Source organism: Sceloporus undulatus, chromosome 3 (genome assembly GCF_019175285.1).
Source record: "Sceloporus undulatus isolate JIND9_A2432 ecotype Alabama chromosome 3, SceUnd_v1.1, whole genome shotgun sequence".
Taxonomy (NCBI): Eukaryota; Metazoa; Chordata; class Lepidosauria; order Squamata; family Phrynosomatidae; genus Sceloporus; species Sceloporus undulatus.
The window spans coordinates 95,778,350-95,802,511 of NC_056524.1; the positions used below are offsets into that span (position 1 = coordinate 95,778,350).

General features: G+C 40.8%; 1 protein-coding gene across 2 annotated transcripts in view; it reads left to right on the forward strand.

The window, feature by feature from the left end:
• Positions 1-24,162, forward strand: part of ZBED1 (zinc finger BED-type containing 1) — a 181,919-nt gene that overhangs the window by 100,428 nt on the left and 57,329 nt on the right. For both annotated transcript variants that reach the window (XM_042459475.1, XM_042459474.1), the window contains one exon: positions 20,634-20,735. In XM_042459475.1, the coding sequence (XP_042315409.1) occupies positions 20,634-20,735 (102 nt within the window). The remainder of the gene's footprint in view (positions 1-20,633; positions 20,736-24,162) is intronic.

Genomic DNA, 24,162 nt, shown 5'->3' on the forward strand with positions numbered 1-24,162 from the left:
GTTCCAGCTAAGTTTTCTTTTGAGAATGATTCATACCACTTTCCAGTTACATTTCTGTCATGGGGTGAAGTGGGGTGGAGAAAGAGATGAGAGGCTGTAATGATGTATGTAACTTGCAAACAATTGCAATACAACATACATTATTGTACAACATACATTATTGCATGTATTTGATATAATCCAAGATAAAAAGAACTCTTGCTTCATAATTTTTGGTGATTAACTTAAACAGAAGAGCCACCACAATTTAGATGTTGGACTGTGATTCTGGAGATAGGAGTGGAAACCCACACCTGCTTATGAACAAATCTTTTCCCGAAAGCCCTTAGGAGGTTCACCATAGAGTCACCATAAGTCATAAATGACTTGAAGGCACACAACAACAACTTAAACAGAAGATAATTTAAACAGATGAACACTGTTTTTGACATGATGCTAATTATATTAACATAATTCAACAGGCTTTATATATTTTACTAAAAGGCAAAAGTATACAATCTGAAGAGAAAACTGGTGGGAGTGGGTGGTTTATATGTTGCACTAAACAGCCTTTTCTTTTCATTCTAACAAAATTTTGTTCAGTATCCTTGAAGAGACCATTTTCTTCTTTTTATAAAATGTTTAGAAAATAAGAGATGTGATTGTCAAGTACTTGGCAGTCAATAATATTTATTGTTTGCTTTTCTCTTCCAGTTGCATTTATTGCTTAATTTCACTTCCAGCAGGAAAACTTCCAGTTATATTATAAAAGGATAAGGCTCACAATTTGATTCTTAGTTTAAAATATCACTTCAATGGTTGGCTGCCTTATTGTGGCAAGATTTATGAATACACACTCTATCACACACCTTAGTTTGTCTATCTTGTGAAAAAGTGTTAATATCTCTTTGAAAAGCTACTTCTGCCATATTCCTGTGTTCTCATAAAAGACCCAGTAAGAGTCAGAAATCGATATCTCTGAATCTCCCCATGAATTATTGTTTTGACTGAAATAGCTGTTCTACCCATCAGGCATAGAACTTCATAGAAACAGAAGTTTCCTCAGGCTGCCACAGTCAATGTCCATGTTTTCTGTTTTGGCGTTGTAAGACTAAAGGAGTTTAATTATTTCTTTTTCATGGTATTTCAGATGAATACTTTACTTTAAAAATCACTGTAAGTTTTCTACACTTCTTTCCTGCTCCAGTGGAGTGGAAAACCACAATGACACACCCAACCAACATAAAGAAAAAGGTAACAAAAAAACCATGTTACTAAAATAATGGAATAATAATATCAAGAATCTAAGTGTGTACAAGGATGAAGGGGGAAGACCCCTGTTGAGTTTCAAAACAAGTGTATCTGATCATTAATCCCAAAGAGGGTTATATCTTTGACCCTCAAACTTGCCTTCTAGCATGCTTCCAAAATCTCATAAATATATGGAAATCCTGGAGTTGTCATAACAGGTGAAATGTTGCTTTTATACCTATACTAGGCAACCAATTACTCAGTGCCATAAAGTTCTTGCAAAGCACCAGTGACAACAAAGTTTACAAGTGGATAATGCTTTATTTAATCATTCCAGTATATGTGGCATCCATTAAATGTGCTCACCAAGTTGCTAACACAGATATTCCACTAGACTCATAAAAGCACATAACAGCCCTTCATTTCTGATTTATTGCAGTCTGGCTTTTATTGAAGCTGGAGGTCACACAGTTCTTTTTCAGATACAATTATATGTGCATGTATGCACATACACACACTCTCACTGTCCTATCAGGTAAATTCTAAAAGTTGAGCAATAATAATTCTCTAGATAATTCACATGATGTAAAAAGTGGGGAATCTGCTTTTTACCTTTACGTGTGTGTGTGTGTGTGAGAGAGAGAGAGAGAGAGAGATGTTTTAAGCCTAATGCAACAGCTCTGGAATAATGTAACTCTTAAGTCTCCCTAGAGCACTGTTTTGTATTTCTAAGGTGGGTTTTAATCCTGCATACTCCTTCGGTATGTTCACTTTTTATAGGATTGGAGATTTTTTAAAATAATGGTGCATAGGTGCTAATAAATATATAGACGTTCCATGTTCTTGTAAGTTCACTATGCTTAACAGAGGAATAGAGGTGAGACAAATTAACAGGATTCTGAAGTAAAGAGCACTGAGCATAAAACAAAATTACGACTTCAATGCCACAGGGCAAATAGCAAGAATATGTGGTGAGAGAATGGCTATGTCCCCCATGCTGCTTAATATTTCCATGAAACCACTGGGAGAGGTCATCTTCTGAGTTCTGGAATTCAATGTCATCAATATGCTTATGGGACACAACTCTACCTCTCATTTCCATCTGATTCAAAGGAAGCTGTTTCTTCACTAGACCAGTGTCTGCTGTCAGTAATGGATTGGATGAGGGTGAAGAAATTAAAACTTAATCTAAACAAGACAGGCGCTTCTGGTCAGTGGGATGGCAGACCAGGGAATAGGGATTCAGCCTGTACTGTGTAGGGTTACACTGTGTGTGCATGTGTGGGTTACACTGTCCCTGAAATCTCAGGTTCACTTGGGTATGCTCATGGACTTGCATCTGAGCCTAGTTTCTGCTGTGACCAGGAGTGCATTTGTACAGTTAAAACTAGTGTGCCAGTTGTGCCTGTTCCTTGAGAAGTCAGATCTGGCAGTGGTGACACATGCCTGGATTACATCCCGTCTGTACTCCTGTAATGTGGTCTATATGGGGATGCCTTTGGAAACTGTTTGGAAATTTCAGTTGGTATAAAATGCTGTGACCAGGCTGTTGACCAGGTCAGGGTAGATGGATCATGTGGCATCCCCCTCCCCCAATTGAAGCAGCTACAATTCTGTTCATTTCCAGGCAGAATTCAAACTGCTGGCTTTGACCTTTAAAGCCCTACACAGTTTGGGGCCAGACTATTTGAAACACCATATCTTCTTATAGAAACTTAAGGTGTACATTGAGATCTTCAGGGGAGGGGTTTCTCACAGTCCCACCACCTTTACAGGAATGGTTGTTGAGCCTTCTCTGTAGCTGCTCCTAGGCTGTGGGACACCCTTCCATAGGAGGTCAGCTTGACTCCTTCCTTCCTGACTTTCCGCCGGCAGGTGAAGACATTTTTGTTTAAACAGGCTTTTGAATCTTAACTCTGAAGTTAGAGTGTGTGAAGTGGTATGCTTCACTGTGTGTGTGTATGTATGTTTTAAGTATTTTAAATATGTCTTAATTGTTTTAGCTTATTCGCACTTAGTCTAACTATCAGCTATGACACAAATATATGGTGAAGAAAAAGCAGAGGAGGGAAGGAGACTATGGCCCCATACAGACAGGCCAAAATAAAGCTGCTTCGGGTCACTTTGGAGGTATGCTGTTTGAATGATGCATGCTTCCTAAGAGGCCAGAAGCCGCACCAAAGCCTCCATCCAGTCCTAAGGATTGAAGCGCAGCTTTGGTGCAGCTTCCAGACCCTTAGGATGCATGCATCATTTAAACAGTATACCTCCAAAGTGACCCAAAGCAGCTTTATTTTCGCCTGTCTGTATGGGGCCTATATATGCCAACCTGAGCTCTTTGGAGGAAGGAAAGTAATTAAAAACAAACAGAGCCCTAAATGTTTGCATTAGTTACTACATCCTTGTAAATAGTTTACTTGTGTGCTAATTCAAACACTGTTTGGGTTGATCTTTGTGCCTATGTGCATGAATTTAATGTTGCTTTAACATTTTCCCTCTAACTAAACATTACGTAAATTGTTTTGTAACTTTCTCCAGGTTTAAAACACAGCTGATCATGGAGCTGCTGCTAAGATCTGTTCAGTTCCTAAACTGACTGCAGTTCCTAAATGATTGCTATATCCACAGCCAGGCAATCCCTTTTAATAGAACTAGCCTAATGAATAAATTGTCACAAACCTTTGGACTTTACAAACAGAAGTTGGTTGGAGAGAGAGAGTTAGGAAAGAAGGGCAGAGGGAAGGCTATACAGTATATGATGGTGGGGCCATGAAATATTCATTGCTGGAGAGTGTTAAGCTGGAATGGATGAGGATAAATGAATTAAGCATTGTGTTTTCATATCTGAAGCTCTAGGGCCTGATATTTGTGCAAGTGGATAATGGTTTGAGTAGGTTTTTATAGTTATCAAAGGTTTATCATAATTTTTCTGATAGATTTAATATTTAATAGATGTTCCCAGGTTTAATTTCTATCCACTGTTTGCCTTTGCTTTTATTATTAGTTTTTTTTATTTCAATATTATTTATTTATCTATTTCTTTATTCAGTTTTTATTGCCATCCGTTTTAAACATGGTTTATAATAAAAGAAATAAATAAGTATTTTATTTTTATTTTGTAATTAAATGTTCCCAGAGAACAATTTTGTAACACAAGCAAAGTAGTATTCCAGTATGAGGTGAAGTTTTTGTGTATAGTATGGGATATGAAATAGATGTCTTTTAAAAAGGACAAAGGTGGAGGCTCTGAGTTCTTTGAAAAGGAAAGGAATCTGCAATAGTTTCCAAAATGGTGGTGGTGGTGGTGGGGATACTTGTGATCACTTACCATCTTCTTCATGACTCACAGAACAGCTTAATAGAGTATGGCTGTCAGGGAGATTTGAAGTCATTCTGGTTCATCTCACTCTGAAATAGTTGCTTTGAAAAAGAAGCAAAATCTTCCTTTCCCTTAAAAGTCTTAAAATATATGCACAGCATTGATATTTTGTGATACATAGTGCTTTTCAAAGGGAGGAAATTACAACTGTCTTTCAGCAAAATTGCTATGCTTTTTAAGCATACCCAGTTAGACATTTAAGCTTTTCTTAAAAACGAAGTTCTGATCTTCCATATTCTACTGTGGACCATTTAAAACTATCTGTGTAAAGTTCTCACGGAAAGGAACCCTGAATAGATCGGAATATTAAAATGCCAGTGACTTACAGTGTATATGAAGTATATTCAGTGAGAAGTTTAATAGATTTCAATTTGTCTGGTTTTAACTTTGCTCTTTAATTCTTTCATAACTGAGAATATTCCATTGAGTTATTATTATTATTATTATTATTATTATTATTATTATTATTATTATTATTATTATTAATATCCCACCCCATCTGCACTCAGGCAATCGGGGGCAGGATGTCTGTTTACTATCATTTTAGAAGCGTGGGTTCTACAAATTTCCATAATTAGTAGAGATTGTTAAAGTATGAAAAGCTTCAGTTACTTTAAATAATTGTTCTGAGGACTCTGTCTCACACACTTTACATTTTAGGGCATACGTATCCCTTAGAATAGATCCTTTAACTGTACATTTTAAATGCCATGGATACATGGCATATTTATTACCAAACATGTGCCTTACAGATAAGCTCAGATTGCTGGTCTGTCCTTCTTTTATGTAATAATTCTCTCGGTGTGTGCATGTGTGTGTATCTATATCTATGGTGGTAAAGCCCGATTTGCAACTAGGGAATATGAACAACTACATTCTTTGCTAATTGGATTCATTAAAGGCATTCTTAATATGTGGCATGTAACTGGACCTCCAAGTGATCTTGATATGAACAAATGTGCTTTAAACGTGGTTTCTTAATTGATCAGTGTAATTACCCCTTGACTGGGGTGAAGGAAGGTGTCTGAGGGTGCATCTGCATTGTAGAAATAATGCAGTTTGACATCATTTTAACTGCCATGGCTCTATCCTACAGAATCCTGGGATTTATAGTTTTGTGAGTCATCAACACTCTTTAGCAGAGAAAGCTAAAGACACTGGAGTTTATCGCACATGCCCCTGGAACGGGCTTTGTGCGTTACAAAAGGGGCCAGGATGGGGCAGGAACGAGTGGGGGACGCATTTTACCACACACAAAAGTCTCCATTCCATTCTGTTCCATTCCCCATTCTTCCACAGGAGGCGATTTTTGAGAACTGTTCAGTAAGAAATGTATCACACGGCCTCTAAAACGGGCCCAGTGCATTCTAAAAGTGTGTGTGTGCACAGAACGGGATGGGGCCCAGAACCTCATTTTATCGCATGCTGGAACGCCGCCTTTGCTGCCGGGTGTTCCAGTTGCGTTTCTGTTCTGTCCCAGAGGGCGCCATTTCTGGGAACTGTTTCTAAGCGTCCCCAGAAATGGCGCCCTCTGGAACGGAACGGGAACGCAACTGAATGCCCATCGGCAAAGGTGGTGTTCCAGCATGCAATAAAATGGGGTTCTGGGCCCCATCCCATTCTGTGCGCATGCGCACGCACACACATTTAGAAAACACTGGGCCCATTTTAGGGGCCATGCAATAGACTCCTAACTGTTCTAAAAAATTGCCTCCTGTGGGATATATAGGGAACGGAACAGAATGGGGACTTTTGTGTGCGGTAAAATGTGTCCCCCACTCATTCCGCACTCATTCCCAGCCCCTTTCGTTCCATTCCCAATCCATCCTGGTGCGATAAACTCCACTGTAAAACTACAAATCCATGGGATCAATAGGCTGGAGCTATAGCGCTTCAGCCTGAAAAATATGGGCAGACAGGAGCGGCTTATGACCACTTTGGGGATGTGGTGTTTACCTGACACATGCACCCAGGAGCCACCCAGGAGGCACCTAAGGCAGACCAAAACTGCTTCCAAAAGGAGCAGATCTTTTCTGCTCCTTGCCGCGATCCATTTGGGACCATGGCAGGAGGCATCCTTGGGGTGACAACATGTGTTCACCGTGGCCCCAGTGCAATCAGGCTGCAAGCAGCTTCTGGACGTTCCTTCCAGCTCATCTGTTTCTCCCTTAAAGTGGTGTCAAACTGCATTATTTCTATAGTGTAGATGCACCCTGAGTCAAAGCTAACACAGTTCAACATTATTTGTTAGATCTTGTAGAATAGTTAATAATGTAACAACTTCTAGCACTTATTTCCAACCATATAATCATCTTCAACCTGAGTTATGTCAGACCTTGCTCAATCTACTCAAACAACTCCACATTGGCTCTCTCAACTGACTCAACTCTCTCTCAAAAAAATTCCCCTCTCCCTCACAGAAGCCCCTTTCTCTCATCACAATCTGTGCCAGGATTAGCTGCCCCCAGGCACAAGTCCTCATTCTGAAGGGCCTGTCTGAGGTTTTGGATGACACAGGCATTGCTTCACACCTATTCATCCCAGAGCCACCCAGTAACAGATTTGCAAGTTGTTCCATTTTTGCTTTTGCTCTTAGTTTTACACTTGGGTATTCCTGGAAGCTTTTGACTACGTTCCCCATGATCATGATAGATAGGACTAAAAAGTACCATCTACACTCAACAGTGTAATCCTATACATGCCTACTGAGAAGTAAGAGGCACTGATTACTGTAGGACTTAACTTGTAAGTATAGATGTGTGTCTTATGGCCCCATACAGACAGGCCAAAATAAAGCTGCTTTGGGTCACTTTGGAGGTATGCTATTTAAATGATGCATGTGTCCTAAGATTCCAGAAGCCACGCCACAGCCACAGTCCAGTCCTTAGGACTGGACTGGGGCTTTAGCACAGCCTCTGGACTCTTAGGATACATGCATCATGTAAACAGCATACCTCCAAAGTGACCCAAAGCAGCTTTATTTTGGCCTGTCCATATGGAGCATTATATTATCTGTATCTTGCTTTAAGCAAAGAACAGAAGGTGTTGATTGAAGAATTGGTTTTCCTAATGAATCCTAAAAAATACATAGTATTTAGGCAGTGAAGAAATGTTATCTTACACAGCCTCCTAGTGTTAGATGATTGAATGCAGAAGCCTGCTAGCACTGGTGCTTTTCCCTATCCATTTCCCCTAGCAGTATTATGTACATGTCAGCCACAGCTTTATGCAATAGAACCAGTGTCGGAAAGCTGAGATTTTGAATGCTGCTCTCTGATGCCTCTAGTTATTATCTTTTGCTTCTTTTGGTTTTGTTTCTGCCTTCAAGCAGATGGATTACTAAGCACTGTGGTTGAATTTCTGTTTCCAGAATTGTGAATGTTACATGCCATTTAAGGTGAACTCAGGATGTTAAATAGATTTCATTTATTAACTGATTAATTGATTGACCCTCTTCTTGGAGTAGTGTATATGTTAAAGAAAAGAGATTGAAAAGGTCAAACAGTAGGAAACGGCCCCTGAATTGGAGAAGCTGAGCAAACAAACATGGAGTAGGGCAATCATTCTTTTTCTTGCATCAGTTTTTCCTTTTTAAAATATTTTTATATCTTGAAGATACTTTATCTATGAAAAGAGAAAAAACAATACCACCAGAACTAAAAGGAAAACCTGCCTAGAAGGAAAAAAGAAAGAAAAGAATATAATGACAAGTTAAAATGGCTATACAGTATGCAGTTGTCCCTCCACATTCACTGGGGTTAGAGGTAAAAGACCCCTGTGAATGTGGATAAAATACAGATTTTTTTAAAAAAAAACCACTATTCTTTTTACCTGAGAGAACACCTGTCTAGGAATCTTCTGGTCGTCCAGTGCACCTCTATGGTCAACATCTGCCAAAAGGTGATCATAGAATCATGCTGAAGGACCTACAAATGCCTAGTGAAGTGTTTTCTCTAGGTACTTCTGGCAGAGTTGTGCTGGAGGAACTACAGATGCCTAGAAAGAATATGTTAATCAAATCTACAAATAATCAAAGCCGCAAATGTGGAAGGCCAACTGTATTACTTCCATTGTCTATGCCTTTGAATACTGGTTTCTAGGGCACAACACCAGGAGCGTGTTTCTGGCATCATTCATATCCTACTTGTGGGCTTTCTGGTAAGAGACCTATGGATAAGCAACTATGGGAGCAGAATACTGAGTTATGTAGGACTTTGGTCTGATCCAGCACAAATGTTCTTATATCCTTTCACTACTGAGAATATTACCCAATCTTGAAAACAATGTACTATTTTTTTCCCTTGGCAGGTTTATATTTATTCATAATTCTTGCATTCTTGCTGAATGAATTTGGCTCTTTGTTGATCGGTTCCCTGTTTGGTTGTAGTGTTACTTAGAGTGTGAGCACATTATATAAAGCATAGAAGTCAGATGTGCCTTAATGGCACACATACAACTGGGTTAAAATGTTGTTGTTTCTTTTAGAAGGGTTCTACTGCCATTCTCTATTTTTGTGACATGCAGGATCTTGCAGTAACCTATCAGGAAGAAAGTGAAGTGAGCAGACAACAGCCATTCTGCATAACACAGTACAAATCAGATTAGTCATAGTACTAGAACCATTGGAGAGCCAGAAGAGAATGCATCTATCAGATTCCTTTAGCATCCAGCTACATCTTAAGCAGCCAGTGTTTGTTGATCACTGTGGAAATGTTTAAACTGAGGAGAAATATGAATGAAAAGTGAATATCTTTCACATCTAATAAGACACATTATGTGAGCAGGTCTTTTACACAAAATAGATGCTGGTCCCCAAAGGATATGTGTGTGTGTGTTCATGTGTGTGTGTGTATACACACACACAAGTAAATGTGAGGCTAAACATTTTCAAAGTCTTGCTGTTTTAGAACTGGAAGAACCCATTTCTTTGGTAATACCACATAGCATTGTCCTTTTGACCTTGTTTCTTGGTACACTGTGCTCACTTCAAACCATGCTAAATAACTGTGAAGTGAATTTTCATTTTGTCATGTTCCTGCCTCCCTTTTAGTTCAGTATAATAGCTTAATCATGAATAATGGTGTTAGACACTCTTGTTTCACTTTCTTTCAACTTCCTTTGAAAAAGAGATGAATTCAAGTTTTACTTTTCCCAACATATGTGTTATCTAACAGATAATTGGACGTACTTCAAATAACTAAACATTTGTGATTAGGTTTGTGACAATGCTGGCTCCCTGGGCTAAGTAATGAAGATGAGCACCCCCTACAATCACACACAATTTTACAATCATGCCAAAGCAAAATCTTTACCTTTACTTTTTATATATGTCCATTCAGAATTAAACTTCATTACATGCCTACATATCTTGAGCCTACTCCAAAATAAGTAGGTATGCAATTGCAGGCCTCATTCCCACCATGGTTCAAACCAGATTGTCCTGAATCATGATCCAGTTTAAATGAGCATGGTTCCCACTTAATCCGAATTGCTGAAGCGAATCAGAAAGAGGGGCCATGCTTTTCACCCATCTAAATCACGTCAAAAAGACAGTGGTTTTCCCCTGCTGCTTTTGAGCTGAATAGATTAATTTGAAATAAATCAATTCAGCTCAAGTGGGAACCATTTGGATTCGAATCTGCTTCATGTGATGGGGGGCAGCTGCAATGGCCCTAGCCTTCTCCCGTCACCAGCCTCTGCCTCTCCGACCTCAACTGTCACCAGCCTTCTCCCATCCCTTGCCTTCCGTTGTCCCCTTACCTTGTTGCCAGTTCCACAAGAAGAATGACAGGCACTAGGCAGGTGAGCAGGAAAGCCGGGTGTGCTGTCCACATCACCGGGGAGCCTTCCTGCCCCGTTCCAGGCCTGCTCATTCCTGCCTTCCCCTTTGTGCAGCTTCCCACCATGCCTTGGCTCTCTGGCTATGTGGACAGCATGCTGGGCCTTCCTGCCTGGTGCCTGTCTTTCCTCTTGCGGCGCTGGCCACAAGGTAAGGGGGGCAATGGGAGGCAAGGGACGGGAGAAGGCCAGGGACAGCTGGGGACGGAGAGGTAGAGGCCAGTGATGGAAGAAGGCACCCTGTCACGTGGTTTATGATCTGAATGGATGAATCAGCACAAACTAGTGTGAACCAGGTCGCAGACTGAACCGATTCATCAGTTCAGATCATAAACCAAATTATCAGGTAAGAGGGAATGGGCCCACAGACTCAATCACAAATCTCAGGAAGGGTGTTTTTGGGTAACTCTAGCTCATGATAGGAGATTGTGCTATGCTCCTAGAGATTACTGGCCTCTTGCCTCATGAGTGGCCCTACTCCTCACACACCAGGAACCACAGTGCCATTGGATTTCCTGCCAGCGCAATGAGTAAAGCCAACATTTTGGTGGCAGTCCTGTGATTTGGGACGGTGCCAGAGAAACCACAATACGTTTATCGCACAGCCCCCAGGGGTGTGATGGGGGCGTGATGAAAGGGAGCGGGATGGGAACTTGTTCAAAAGTGTTCTCGAAAATTGCCCCCCTGGGATGAATGTGGAACACAATGGGAATGTCTGGTGGCGGCGGCGGCGTTCTCCTGTGCGGTAAAATGCGTTCTTCACCCCATCCGTTTCCCATCCCTCTCCCTTTCTTTACGCCCCTATCACAACCCTGGGGGCTGTGCGATAAACTTATCTGTTTCATCTGTTATATGAGCAGTAATACTAGCAATGACAAATGATGTGTGTGTCAGAGTTAGTTTTATTGGAACATGTGCTCACATTGTCCTGATTGATTCTGTAAGAACTGGTTAATCTCGTCCTTTTACATGATTCATTTGTCAGGAAGGATCTTTCTTAGTCCTTTGCTACATTTTTGGCGGTCACAATTTGTGTGAAAGCTTACAAAGCCTATGTAAAGTAAAAAAGAGTACAGTGGTACCTCGGGATACGAAATACCCAGGTTACGAAATTTTCGGGATACGAAAAAATCCCATAGGAAAACATTTTTCCGGGTTACGAATGTTTTTTCGGGTTACGAAAAAACTTTTGGTGCTTTTTTCGGCTTTTTCGCACGGAATCGCGGCTTTTCCCCATTAGCGCCTATGGCAATTCGGCTTACGAAGGCTTTTCGGGTTACGAACGGTGCCACGGAACGAATTAATTTCGTAACCCGAGGCACCACTGTAGTTGAGCAGCTCTATGCACAGACAGTTTGCTCTTTTGTACTTTTGTTGTACAGTATATGCTCATTACAGTATATATCACTGGACCAAGAACCTGTTTGATAATTCTGCTGTAAGAATGTATCGCTTTAGTGATAAACTGGATGAGTTACTAGCAAAGTAGTTTATTAAGTGAGGGCAAGTATGGAACAGAATAGACAGAACAGAAAATACTGAAGATTGACTGACTGACTAACTGATTGATTATGTCTCAGGCCTTTTACAGTCCTCTAAATATTTTCTTTTAGTTAAAACTGTACATGAGGTGAAAGTCAATGTATTGTTATGTTGAGCTGATTCCTCTCACCCTCTGGTCTGCCCTCTCCTTCTACCTTCTCCCAGGCTTTGTTCCAATCCTAGTAAGTATTTAATACATTTACAGATTTGAAGTTGATTTATGCAAGTAAGGGGTTCTATAGACCACCCCTAAGGGCGGCCTGCAGCCACCCTTTTTTGTGCCAGATCGGGGCCTGCACATTGCGGCCTTGATCTGGCCTTACATGGGTGCAAAAAGGAGCCATAAAACCCGGCTTCTTTTTGCACCCTCAAAAGGGCGCCATAGCCGCATTGGCGCAGCTATGCGGTGTTCCTTCAGTGTAAGACCAGGCATAGCGCTGGAGGAGCACCATGACCCATGTGCCATGTGGAGCGGTGCACAGCATCGTGGCCCCCTTGGGACAGAGTTGGGGCATGCATCATCCAACTCCACCCCCTGGCCAACCTTAATGGCCAATCAGAAGAGGGCCTAAGTGTCTTTTTCTCCGATAGGTAACAAACCTAATTTCTTTTCATGTTGTATCAGGAAGGTTTCAAATGCTTCTGGAAAACCCTCTTTATAGAGACTTGGCAAGTAATCTGGAATAAATAGAGTTAAAAAACATATAGAAATTCATGGCTGTGTTTACACTGCAGCTTCTTCTCCAGCAGTGAAGTGGGAGCAGCAGTGATTTGATAAATTGTTTCCATTTAATTAAAATGAGTTGTTATGGTATGGGGCAAACTCATGCTGCCCAGGATAGTATATAAAGTTTCATGGGCTGCTGAACTGAATATGAGTATTTTTCTCACGACTAATCATCTTTAGTTTTGGGGTAGCTGACTTTGTGTGCTATTTTCCTTCCATATTTTTTAAATAAAAATTTAAATTAACATGCTTTCTGAATAGTATATAACAATTAACATGCTTTCTGAATAGTTTTTCTTATCTCTTGTATTTCTGAGATGTTTTCAGCTGTTCCTTTTCATAGAATCATAGAATTATAGAGTTGGAAGAGACTACAAGGGCCATCCAGTCCAACCCCCTGCCATGCAGGAAATCTAAATCAAAGCATCCCTGACAGATGGCCATCCTTCTCTTTGGAATAGCACAGATAGGATAGACATGGCTTAATGAACTAGAAAGAAGTATTTCATTGTCTCCATGTAATAGTGTTTTTTTATGGGAGGGCGGCGGGGGTATTTGTTTTTAAAATATAGCTGAAAGCTTGTGTTGCATTCTATCTTGTAGTAACATCTCAAGTGTCTTGAAGTATTTTAGATACCACATCTGACCTTCCCCACTCCAAAATACGTACATTTGTCTGGTGTACAACTACTTCATCGTTTTTCACTTTACTTCTAATATAGGCCTAATGTTCTGATGTGGTTGTTCTCTTCAGTGTTCAGATTGGTGTAGACACAGTACACATCCATCAACAATTATGCCTTTCCAAAGTATGATTAGTATCTAATAAAGAAGTGACCTTTTTTGTTCCTTTAGAGTTATATGATAAAATATATAAGCTTTCCCACACATTGACAATTTTGTTGAATCCAGGGCTCACATTTTTGTCCCATAGTACAAGTTTTCCTGTCACTTCAACAATGGGGTGGACACCATTAGGATGGACCAAAATATTGGTAAGATTTTTTATGTGTTGATCTTTGGAAGTTGCTTATGAAACAGGACTTCTCCTTCTCCTTCCTTTCTATTTGTAATTTCTGTGAGGTACCCAAGGTGAGGTACAGCTACTGCCTTCTACTCCATGCCTTCTTCCTATCATGGGCAGGAAATATACTGCTGCTGGCCCAAGCGGTGAAAAGTGTGTGTTTGTCTGAACAATGAAGATTTTCCTACCTGGCATAAATGTCGCTCCAATGTGGCTCAATCGTCCTGAAAAGGTGGAGGAAGCGTGCATGTCTGAACGCCTGGCACACTTCCTTAATTGTCATGGAAACGTCACTCCCTCTAGCATCCCTGAATCGTCTCAAGGGGAGTGGATTTCCTATGAACGGAAACTTTGCGTTCATAGGAAATCTGCTCCCCAGGAATGATTCAGGGACACAAAAGAGGGAGCAACGATTCCATGACGAGGAAGAGTGCCAGGCGTTCAGACTCGCATGCTTCCTCCACTTTTTAGGACGATTGAGCTACGTTGGAGTGATGTTTATGCCAGGTATGCAAATCTTCAATATCATAATACACACAGTGGCTGTACTATTCTTGGCAAAAGTATTAATCCTACCACTTTGCTGTTTCTACACAGTGTTGTGTTACAATCTGGAAGCTGAATAAATTTAATTGCCATTATTGCCACTTGATGTACACAGGATTGTCAGCACTGTGGAGTTGCAAGATATTTTTATTGTTGCATACAGTGTTGTTGTTTTTCCATCATGCCTTGACCCAGATGCTGGTTAGAGGCCCTCTGTCCAGGTTCTACTGCCCTTGTTGCCTCTGAGGGAGAGAAGAGCACAGCTCAGCTCCATTGTGCCTTGTCCCAGTGGTTGGTTAGAAGTCCTCCCATCATGTTCTAGTTGTCATTGCTCTTGTGTCTTGCTTTATTTGCATCAGGGATTCCCAAAGTGGGTGGTAGGTCCCTGTTAGGGGATGGTGGAAAGATCCATGGGGGCAATAAGGGAGAAGGCGTGGCAGTCAAAGTCTTGGCATGCACAAATGTCAAGAGGAACCAGTGGGCTTTGAGATCATGGTGGGGAGAAGTTAGAGCATTTGACAGCAGGGGAGAAATGGGGGCAAAAAGGAGCTTTTACATTTGAGACCCTGCTTAAGCTTTTGAGTTTTCCTGGGACTTGGCTGGCAGGTTGGAGCTGCATTGCTGCTCCTGCTTTCTTTAGTCAGAGGCTGAGGGGAGAGGTAACAGAAGAAATAAGGTTTGTCTATGTGTATGGAAGGAAGACTTAAAGTTGTGTAGGGAAGGCACATCTCTGAAGAAAGATGGAGACGAGTACTGTACCTGGGTTTGATTCTTCAAAAGAGTACTTTGCCTGTCTTGGACTTAGAATCCTTCCTTACTGGGGAGAAGATGTCACCATGATATGGTGTGAAATTAGATCTGTAGAACTGCACTGTCATGATGTGTGTGTGGAGTGTGTGATAAGGCCAGAACATCTGGCAATAAATGTCCTTGAGGTGGCCAGACACTTACTTGTGTATTGAACACTGCACCTGTGACTCTGCATGAATGGTGTAATGTCTTATGACATGTACTGGAAGGTTGCATCAGCCAAGAGGATATAAGGCTAGACCTAATATAAACAAGTTGGGTTATAGTTGTGGAGTAGTGGAGAGTCAGTGCAGTTGAAGTTCATTAGTATTTATTAGTGAGAGTTCTAGTATAGCTCTGTGTTGCTGTGAACTGCCAAGGAGGAAGTCAGAGTGTTTACTTCCATCCTGGAACTCTGTTCTGCATCTGTAAATAACAACTCCTTATGCTCTGTAAATAAATCCTTCACCTGGAACTGTCCCATTTTGCTTCCTGATTTCTAAGAGTATCTCAAGGGCTGGAAGAGATACTGAAAAGCACATTCACACCTGAATGACAGAAAAGTGGGAAGCTGGCTGCAACCTCCTCAGCCCCAGTGAAGAAGGATTGCTTGGTAGTTTCAGTCATACACATTCAGTGGTGTATCTCTGGTGTATATAGCTCCAAAACTTCCTGTCTTTCTCACCTTCTTTATTGGCCTAAGTGGTATGTGGGAGAGCCCAAAGAATACGGTACACCCACCATTTTTAGCACTTGAGGTGTAGCAGAGTGGAATGGTGGTGGTCTTGTTTTAATAGGGAACTTTATCTCAGTGGCCCTGGAATGGGCCTGTAGCGTTCCAAAACGGAACTTTCTGGGGACGGGAGGCGGCAGGGAATGCATCTTATTGCACAGTGAGAATGCTGCCGCCACCGCCAAGTATCCTTATCCCGTTCCAGATACGTCCCAAAGGGGGCGACCTGTCAAGCCTCATGAGGCTTATACCATATACCCCTATTAAAAATGGCCATCATAGCCTCTCATCATAGAGGCTTATACAGTAAACCTCTACTAAAAATGGCCACCTCCATTCTGCTCTGTCTCATGTACTCAAAACGGCAGGCACATTGCATTCTTCAGGCATTTTCAAGTTGTTGTTGAATGCTGCTCTGGCTGAAAAAGAAGGTGAAGAAGGTAGGAAAAAAAGGAGGGATACTTTTCTTTTGAGCAAGGGGGGGCATAATGGCATGGGACCCCTGTTTCCATGCCCCACCAGAGGAAGAGGGCCTTCTCACTTTTATTTCTATCTCTGTCTCTATCTTGCCTTCACACTGGGTCCCTGTTCCAGCACTTACCTGTGTTTAACTTGACTCCCCATGTTTCAACGTACACGTAAGTAAAATAGTAATCATAATATCTTCTGATCAAAAAGTCCTGACACATTCACTCTGCAAATCTTAGCTCCTCCATATACTGTAATTCAGCATGCAAATAGCACTATATCAAAACTCCTCTGTAGGGCATGGTCTTTCCTCCTGTTGTCTATGCCATTTTTGGCAATGGAAGGGGAATTGTTTTACAAATACAATTCTTGGGGCAAGATCTAACAACCTTACTTGGAAATTCTTACTCTGCACCCCTTCTCAATATTGTGTGTGTCTTTCTTTAGATTGACTTCACAATCTATAGTAACATAAACATATTTGTGTTAATCTGCACTTTGTCTGCCCTCAGCATCTTACAAAAAGTAATTGCATTGCATTTTGTAGAGAGTGTTCAATAGATAGAATGACAAAATGTATGAGCACGGGGGGGGGGGGATAAAGCATTTGCTGCTGCATGCATTCAGATCTGTGGAAGGATGACACTGTGAATGGAATTTAATTTAGAAAGTAGAAAGGATTATTTGCTAGCATATATTACTGGGTTTCCACTTTTATATTCAAAGAGTTTATGATCTGGGACAAATTTAGAACCATGTGACAGAACAAAGGACAGCCTTGATTTAAAAATCTGTTCTGTTGGACCATGAGTTAAATTGCAGTTTTTTGTTTGTTTGTTTGTTTTTTGCTACGTTCAAAACTAGTAAGTACTGAATTGTGAGGCATACATTTGGTAGGTACTGTATGCACTCATGTATCAATCAAGAAGTTTTAGTCAAAAAATCAACCCAAGAAAACTGGGTCGACTTATCCATGAGTCAATGTAAGTGTGTGTGTGTGTGTGTGTGTGTGTGTGTGTGCGCATGTATGCGTGCCCATGCGTGCTGTGTTGTGTGCCTTCAATTCATTTCCAACTTATGGCAATGCTAAGGTGAACCTATCATGAGATTTTCTTGGCAAGATCATATCTAAACTTAGGTAAATTGACACTTTATTGTCCATTTTCCTCTTAGCAGCAGCCATGTTGCTGAGCCTTCCTGTTTCCTTAAAAACATAAAAATGAAAGCCTACAAGCCTGGTAAAGATGTGTCCCAAAAATGTAACTGGCTATATTTGATTTCAGCTCCATATTTGTCCTCTCTGTGCTATAAACGTTTCGTTTTAAATATCTCCCTGGAATGTGCTGTTTATCTTCCTGGAATAACAAATTCAGTGCAAAGATTTTTGTTTGTGTCACAGAGGAAAGTGCAGAATGGATAAGCGATTTTGGTCATAGAAGATCTAGCAATTTGAAGTATCTAGAAAAAGTTTCTGCGACAGTAAGGCCCTGTGCAGACCGGCACTTTGGGCCAGCCTGGGGGTGGAGCCTGGGCATAGCGTCTATGCAACACACGTCCTGGCTCTGTCCCCAGGGCACCATGATGGCATGTGCTGCACCACACAGTGTGCACTGTCACGGTGCACCTCCTGCACTGTTTCCACACAACGCAATGCCAAAGGAGCTTCATATAGTCGTGGCACCGTGGCTATTGTGCCCTTTCCAGGGCGCAAAAAAGAGCTGCTTTTTGCACTCTGGAAAGGCCAGATCGGGACCACGGTGTGCAGCCACCCCTTCAAGGCTGTTTGCACAACACTTAAGCTAACAAATAAAAGGAGCAGATTTGTTGTTAACTGCCCTCGAGTCATATCTGACTCACAGCAATCCTGTGGATGAGACTTCCCAGACTTTGTAACCTTATCTGCTTAGATCCTGTACATTCATGCCTGTGAGCACCTAACTCGAGTCCATCCATCTAGCATGCAGTCTTCCTCTCTTTCTACATGTTAAGGAAAAAGCAACATGAGATATACAGTAAATGAAATAAAACATGTATGTGAGAGTCAGGATGACTCAGCAGAAGCCAATTGAGAACCACACAGGTGTAAATGGTAATACAATTAACAAGTCCTGAATGCCAAGGACAAGAAATGTAGAGTGGATAATTGGACACACCTGACAATTGTGAAGTGGTCAAGGCTGAGATGATGAAATCATTAATTGTGGGATGAACCAAGAGAACCAATGAGAATGATGTACACACCTACTGGGTGGAAACAGACAACAGTGGGTGGTACCATGCATTGACTATAATAATGACTATGCATCCCAATGTATTTTGTGGGTTGTAGAGTGGAAAGTGAGGAGTTGAGTATTGTTGTGTTGGATAGTTTTGGAGCTGTATATAGTAGAATAAAGTAGATCTTTTATTTAAGACTACTGAGTTGTCTGGTGTCTTGGGTGAAGCTACAAGAACCAGCTGGATCCTGAAGAAGGGTGTAGACTTCTGTGGAAGCAAGAGTGAGAAGGCTGGGAGAATTTGTCAGGGTCTTCAGCCTATTCTCTGTAACTCTTGCTAAGCTATAACCACTGGCCAAAACTGGTCAGCGCGGTGCACAACCAGGTGGTGAGTTCAAGCCAGAGGTGAAGAGCTACAACTCCCATCATCCCTGACATCATCCCTCCACCTTTCCTAGCATTATTGTCTTTTCCAATGAGGCATTCCATCTCATGTTGTGTCCAAAGTATCAGCCTCAATTTGTTGCCAACTTCTTTCTTTCAGTTAGGTGTTTATCAGACGAGCTCTTAAAGAGGTACTATTCCAGTGTGACTCCTCTATCTGCCTCCTGTTGCATGCTGGGATTGGCAGTTTTAAGGAGGGGTATTTAGAATTCTCAGGCAGAGAAGTTCAGCTCCTTAAAACTGCCAATCCCAGCATGCAACAGGAGGCTGCTAGAGGAGTCACACTGGAATAGTACCTCTTTAAGAGCATAGTGTGATAAACATCTATGTCTCAAAGGTCTCTTTAAAAGGTCTCTCTACGTACAGCCTAAATTTGATCATCTAAGGCGCGTTACAAACCGCCCCTTTGAGGCGGCCTGTACCCGCCCCTTTCCCCGGGGTATCGGGGCCTCAGTGGCCAGAATGGCAGCCGCTGAGGCCCTGATCCGCCGCTTTCCAGGCTGCGGGGAAGCGGCAAAAGGGGTGTCCTTGGGGCTTCAAGGAGGGGAGGAGGAGAAAGGGGCCGCTCGCGTTGCTGGGCGTGTAAAGCGGCGCAAACCAGGAAGGAGCTCCGAAACGGAGCTCCTTCCTGCTCTGCGCAAAGGGCACACAAAGGGCGTAAAGGTTGTGACGTCATCGTGGCGCCTCCCATGTAGCTGGGGCGCCGCCATTTTGTACGGACTCAGTCCGTACTAGGATTAGGGGGTTGCAGAAGCACCGCACCTTCCTAACCCTAGTACGGACTGACTCCGTACTAAAAGGCCCATTTGTAACGGGCCTAAGTTTCTAGGGAGATTTCAGGCTTGATCATGCAAGCACCCATTTGTTTGTTAATTTGGCTGTCAATGGGATCCTCAGCACTCTTCTCCAACACCTCATCTCAGCTGAGTTTGTTTTCTTCCTATCCGCTTTCTTCATTGTCCACCTCTCACATCCATGCATTGTGATAAGTGATACAATGGCTTGGACAATTCTATTTTTAGTGCTCAGTTGTATATCTTTACTCTTTGGAATCTTGTCTAGGTCTCTCATAGTTGCCCTTCATTCCTAGTCTTTTTCTGATTTCTTGGCTGCAGATTCTATACTGATCAATGTTTGATCCTAAATATGGGCACTCTTTTAACCATTTCCATTTCCTCATTATCTAGTTTGAATTTATGTATATCCTCTGTGATCATTATTTTTGTTTTCTTTAGTTCACTAGTAAGCCTGCCTTTGACTTTCTTCTCTGACCTTTCTTTCAAAGGTGCATTGGTGCACACTGACAAATATTTTGTGTTAAAGGTCTCACTGAAATGCAGCCATATAAACAGATGGGTAACGGTGGCCTTGTAGGTACTGCTGGACTGTAACGCCTGTAATAGTTAATCGTTGATTATACTGGCTAGGACTAATGCAAACTGAAGTATGTGAAGTTCTACAGTCCCCCCCCCGATTCAAAATGCCCCTCCCTATCCATAAAACATGAAGCACAGAAATAACAAAAATGAGATTTGTAAGTACAATGTGAACCAGTTCAGCTTCTTGTAGAACATTCTTGGTAGATTTTGAAGAAATGCAGCTGATCTACAGATAACCTAAGAATAAAGCTTTTGACTGCAGCAGAAAAAATGTTCAATAGCGTAATTCTAATTCTCCCCCCCCCCTTTTTTTTTCAGCTGAGTTTTTATACTGTGATTTGGCTTCCATGAAGTCCATACATCAGTTTGTTCAAGCGTTTAAAGCAAAGAATTGTCCACTCCATGTTCTGGTCAATAATGGTGAGTTTAAGAGCTTTTCATATGAATTTTCACCTATAGCAATTGCACTCTTTCATATTTCACTTGGATTTTTGAACTAGGATGTGTGTGTGTGTGTGTTTGTTTGTTTGTTTGTTTGTTTGTTTTTAAAGTAGCCGCCATTGTTCATTTCGAGAAGAGTGATATAAGCAGTTACAATGTTAATTAATAAATGTTTAGGCATTAACTTGCAATCCAGTGATAGGAGAAAAAAGAAAGAAGGAAAGAAAATGGCAAAATCTATTTTGGCAATTATTAAGGAAGGGATTGAAATTAATTCAGTATCAAAATTAATTCAGTATCAAAATGCCTTTGATATTTTTGTGGAGGACCATGTGGAAAGTTTGTTTCTTGTCTCAGAGCAAAGCAAGAGAAAAAAACAATTAAACCTTCCCTATGAGTAAAAGCTATGGAACATCAAGAATTTAAGTTTAGACAAAGAAAACGTAAGGTGGTTATGAAGAAGTATGACAGAGGTTTATCAAATCATGTATGAGAGGGAGAGACTAAATAAGGAGAGATATTTTTCTCCTACCTTTAGATCCTTCTGCATTTGGTGTAGGTCCAGAATCAGAGGGCAATTAGTAGTGATTCACACTCACACAACATATAATTAACTTATGGAACTGACTGTAAGATTACATGGAGGGAATAGAGCCACTTGCTTAGGCGACTTTTCAACTCCTTAAAAACAAAGACCTGTTACAGACTGCCAAAATAAAGCTGCTTCGGGTCTCTTTGGAGGTATGCTATTTAAATGATGCATGGATCCTAAGAGTCTGGAGGTCGCACCAAAGCCACACTCCATTCCTAAGCACTGGAGGGCAGCTTTGGTGCAGCTTCTGGATTCTTAGGATGCATGCATCATTTAAACAGCATACCTCCAAAGAGACCCGAAGCAGTTTATTTTGGCAGTCTGTAACAGGCCAAAGTCACCTAAACAAATGGCAATGTATGTCATGGAGTATTTAACTGTCATTGGGAAATAGGTGTTGAAATCTCCATTTTTAGAAAGCTTGAAAAGGTTATCTTTTGGGCTGCAACTCCCAGAATCTCCCTGGCTAGGGAATTCTGGAAGTTGTATAGTCACAAAGTAATTTTCCCAAGCTCTGGCTCAAAGGCAATATACATTTGAATTCCCAAGTACAGGGACACTGTGAGTAAAACCCAGCATCACTCATAATAGAATTTCTCTTTTGTTCTGTTTCTCTCCTGCAATTCCCCAGCTTCCAGTCATCACAATAGGGTGCCCCAACACTTCAGAGCAGACCTTTGAGATTTCATACGAACAAGATCTAGAGGAGAACCCCTGGTCTTCACTGTGGAAGCCTTTCAGTCGGTCAGAAAGCTTTATTGGATGCTACTGTATTAAACTATTTTTTAAAGACTGTCCAATTTAGAATATTACATCAAGCACTTTTATTTGAAATTACCCTTGCATGCTGTGTAATTGTCCAATCTGGTCATCAATTAATATAAGATTATATACTATGTTGATATGGTTATATATAATATTGGCATGATTCCATGACTGCCTCTTTTTTGAACCTGAACTTGCAGCTGTAATCATGACAGTATGCAGACAACGAGGTTATGATTGATGGACTTGGCAAAAATGGGGAAAATGTTCATGTGAATATGGTCTTAGGGCACTGATATAGTCACACTGCAATAAGTTTCTTGTAAATGTCACACAAAAACAGATGAGCATGACAGGATGACTTAAGGGCAGATATATGGTACATATATCTCCTTTTTTGCTGGTTTGGTTAAATAAAGACCTGAGGATTCATTCAGTACAGTTAAAATAATGTTTTCACAGTGAAATGTAGCTAAGTATACATTTTCACATCTTACAGTTTGGGGCTTTTATTGTATTTCAGGGTATTACTTACTACAGTGTGCAGTGCTTGTGCATGTTGTAGAGTGAGAACATTCATTTAATCTACATTTCATAAACTAATATTAGTTGTTACTTTACTTTAGATGTCAGGAGCAAATATATTTTCTTTCAATCTGTAATAAGAAGCAATTTGGTTCACTCATATTAATCCACACATAACTTACTCTGGCAACCCAATAGCTGTCATTACTGGCATTAAGGCACTGTAAGAGAAAACAAGAGTACTTGCATAATTCTAAGAGAAGTGGTGTGAGAAATGTGTGTAGGTTGCAAGCTCTTTTATTTCCATTTAAAACTTTAAATTAGCTTTCTATGTAAAAAACACAAGATGCTCTACAAACATAAATATTACAGTCTCTCTTAAGATCAACATACACATATTAATAATAATAATAAAGTCTATTGCCAGTCAGCTTCCCATTACAAACATGGAAAAGTTACTTTTTTTCTACACAAACATTTCCAGTTAGGAAATGCTTAAGATAAAAAAAGGTAAAGGTGAAGGTTTCCCCTTTGATAAAATTGTCAAGTTATGCCCTACTTTAGGGGGAGGTGCTCATCTTCATTATTTAGTTGAGGGAGCCAGTATTGTCAAAGATCGCTGCACAGAACACTGTTACCTTCCCACCAAAGAGCTACCTATTTATCTACTTGTAGTTTTAAGTACCTTCAGGATGCTAGGTTTGCAGAAGCTGGGACTAGTGATGGGTGTTCACTTCATCACATGGTGCTTGTGCCTCAAACTGTTGACGGCTGAGCCACCACGTCAGATTACAAATCAAAATAAATAAATATGAAATAAGAAAGGGATTGCAATAACCATAAGTCCATGACATTAACTTCCCATGCTTGCAAAATGATGTGCATAAATTATACAATAAAGACTAAGTTGACTAGGCCTTGGATGGTCAGCTATGAAGAAACTAGACAAGATCCTGAAATGTCCGATATATCATTGAATACTAAAGTTAGGATTGTCCATGTCATTCTATTTCTCATTTCTATATGATTGTTAAAGCTGGACAATGAAGAAAGCTGATAGGAAAATAATCAGCTCATTTGAAATGTGGTACAGGAGAAGATTTCTGAGGATACCATGGATTGCTAAAATGTAAAATAAATGGGTCATAGAGCAAATCAAGCCTGACTTCTAGAAGCCAAGATGACAAAACTGAAACTGTTGTACTTTGACCATATCTTGAGAAGACGTGACTTCCTAGTAAAGACAATAATTATTGGTAAGGTAGAAGCCAGTAGGAAATGAGGAAGACCACATTCCAGATGAATAAACTCAATCAAGGAAGCCACAGCCTTGAATCTGCAAGACCTGGGCAGGGTGGTTGAAGCTTGGGTGACTTGTAGGTCTCTCATTTATAGGGTAAGCATAACTTGGTCAACAATGGCAGTTAAGAACAACAAAGAAGTTTCTAAAAGCAGGAAACAGGATGAAGGTACCTGCTATATCCCTGAATCAACCACATTTCTAATTTGCTTACTTCTATTGGT